We start from the raw sequence: 1,165 nt of genomic DNA, 5'->3' as shown, positions 1-1,165 counted from the left end.
CCCGGCCCGGGCTGCCTGGAACGCCCCGGCCGAGTGCCACGTCGGCGGCGAGCGGGGTGGGGGCGCCGGCCCCCAGCCCCAGGCCAACCGCCTGGCTGTGCCCCCCAGGATTGTTTTAAAGAAAATGGCAGACAAGCCAGACATGGGGGAAATCGCCAGCTTCGATAAGGCCAAGCTGAAGAAGACGGAGACGCAGGAGAAGAACACCCTGCCGACCAAAGAGAGTGAGTGCGCCCGGCTCGGCCCGCGGTCCCGCCCGCCCCTCCGCGCCTGCCCTGCCCCCTCCCCCGGACCCCGGGCTGGGCGGCCCCAGCCACCCTCCGCAGTTACACAAAGCGCCTTGCTCGGCCCCAGCCCCCAGCCCGTTTCTTAACCCCAGACTTCTCGGCTGCCTCGCCCACACCAGCTTGGCGAGCGCCCGGGTGCGGGAGGGGGCGCAGAGTGCCGGCCTCGCCCTCCAGTGCCCGCTTCCCGCTCTCCGCAGCCATTGAGCAGGAAAAGCGGAGTGAGATTTCCTAAGAGCCTGCAGGATTCCCCACCCCCGTCGTCTCCGAGACCCCCCAGTCGTGATGTGGAGGAAGAGCCACTTGCAAGATGGACACGAGCCACAAGCTGCACTGTGAACCCGGGCACTCCGCGCCGATGCCACCGGCCAGTGGGTCTCTGAGGGGACCCCCCCAATCGGACTGCCAAATTCTCCGGTTTGCCCTGGGATATTATAGAAAATTATTTGTATGTTGAATGAAAATAAAACACATCTCGTGGCATGGCTGGCGTGATCTGGGTGTCTCGGTCGAGTGTGTGTGGGTTGAGTTTTGCAGAGGGAAGGAAAAGGGGGTCGCAGAATGGGTGGGGGGGCTTTGTAATTCAGGTTTAACTAAATGGCTTTAAAGTTAATGCCGTCCTAGCTTCTTGACTCAATATAGTCCACATAAAATTTTAATCCCACTTTGTCTGCTACAAACTGCTTTGGAAAATGCTTTTTTAAAAAGGCAGTATTCGTGCTTGATAAAGCATTCAGACCCGCCCCCGCCCCCACCGCCCATCTTTCTGGCCTCCTCTTAACCCCAATTCGCACCCGGAAAGAACAGTGATTTAAAATGGACAGACAGGAGGGAGTGCTGGAAATTGGGCGAGGTCACAAAGTCTGCAAAACGCTTCCAGA

At 59.4% G+C, this 1,165-nt stretch overlaps 1 protein-coding gene across 1 annotated transcript; it reads left to right on the top strand.

Moving 5' to 3' along the window:
- Positions 1–108: 108 nt before the first annotated feature.
- Positions 109–779, top strand: Tmsb10 (thymosin beta 10; the record flags this gene model as incomplete). The annotated part of the gene is given in 2 exon segments (XM_005385446.2): positions 109–224; positions 485–779. Coding segments are annotated over 2 exon segments (135 nt in total). The 3' UTR covers positions 520–779.
- Positions 780–1,165: the final 386 nt, after the last annotated feature.

The sequence above is a fragment of the Chinchilla lanigera genome, unplaced genomic scaffold (genome assembly GCF_000276665.1).
Source record: "Chinchilla lanigera isolate Chin_1 unplaced genomic scaffold, ChiLan1.0 scaffold00023, whole genome shotgun sequence".
In the NCBI taxonomy this organism is placed as follows: Eukaryota; Metazoa; Chordata; class Mammalia; order Rodentia; family Chinchillidae; genus Chinchilla; species Chinchilla lanigera.
Note: the sequence above shows the minus strand (reverse complement) of the source record. Positions and strands in the feature narration are given on the sequence as shown.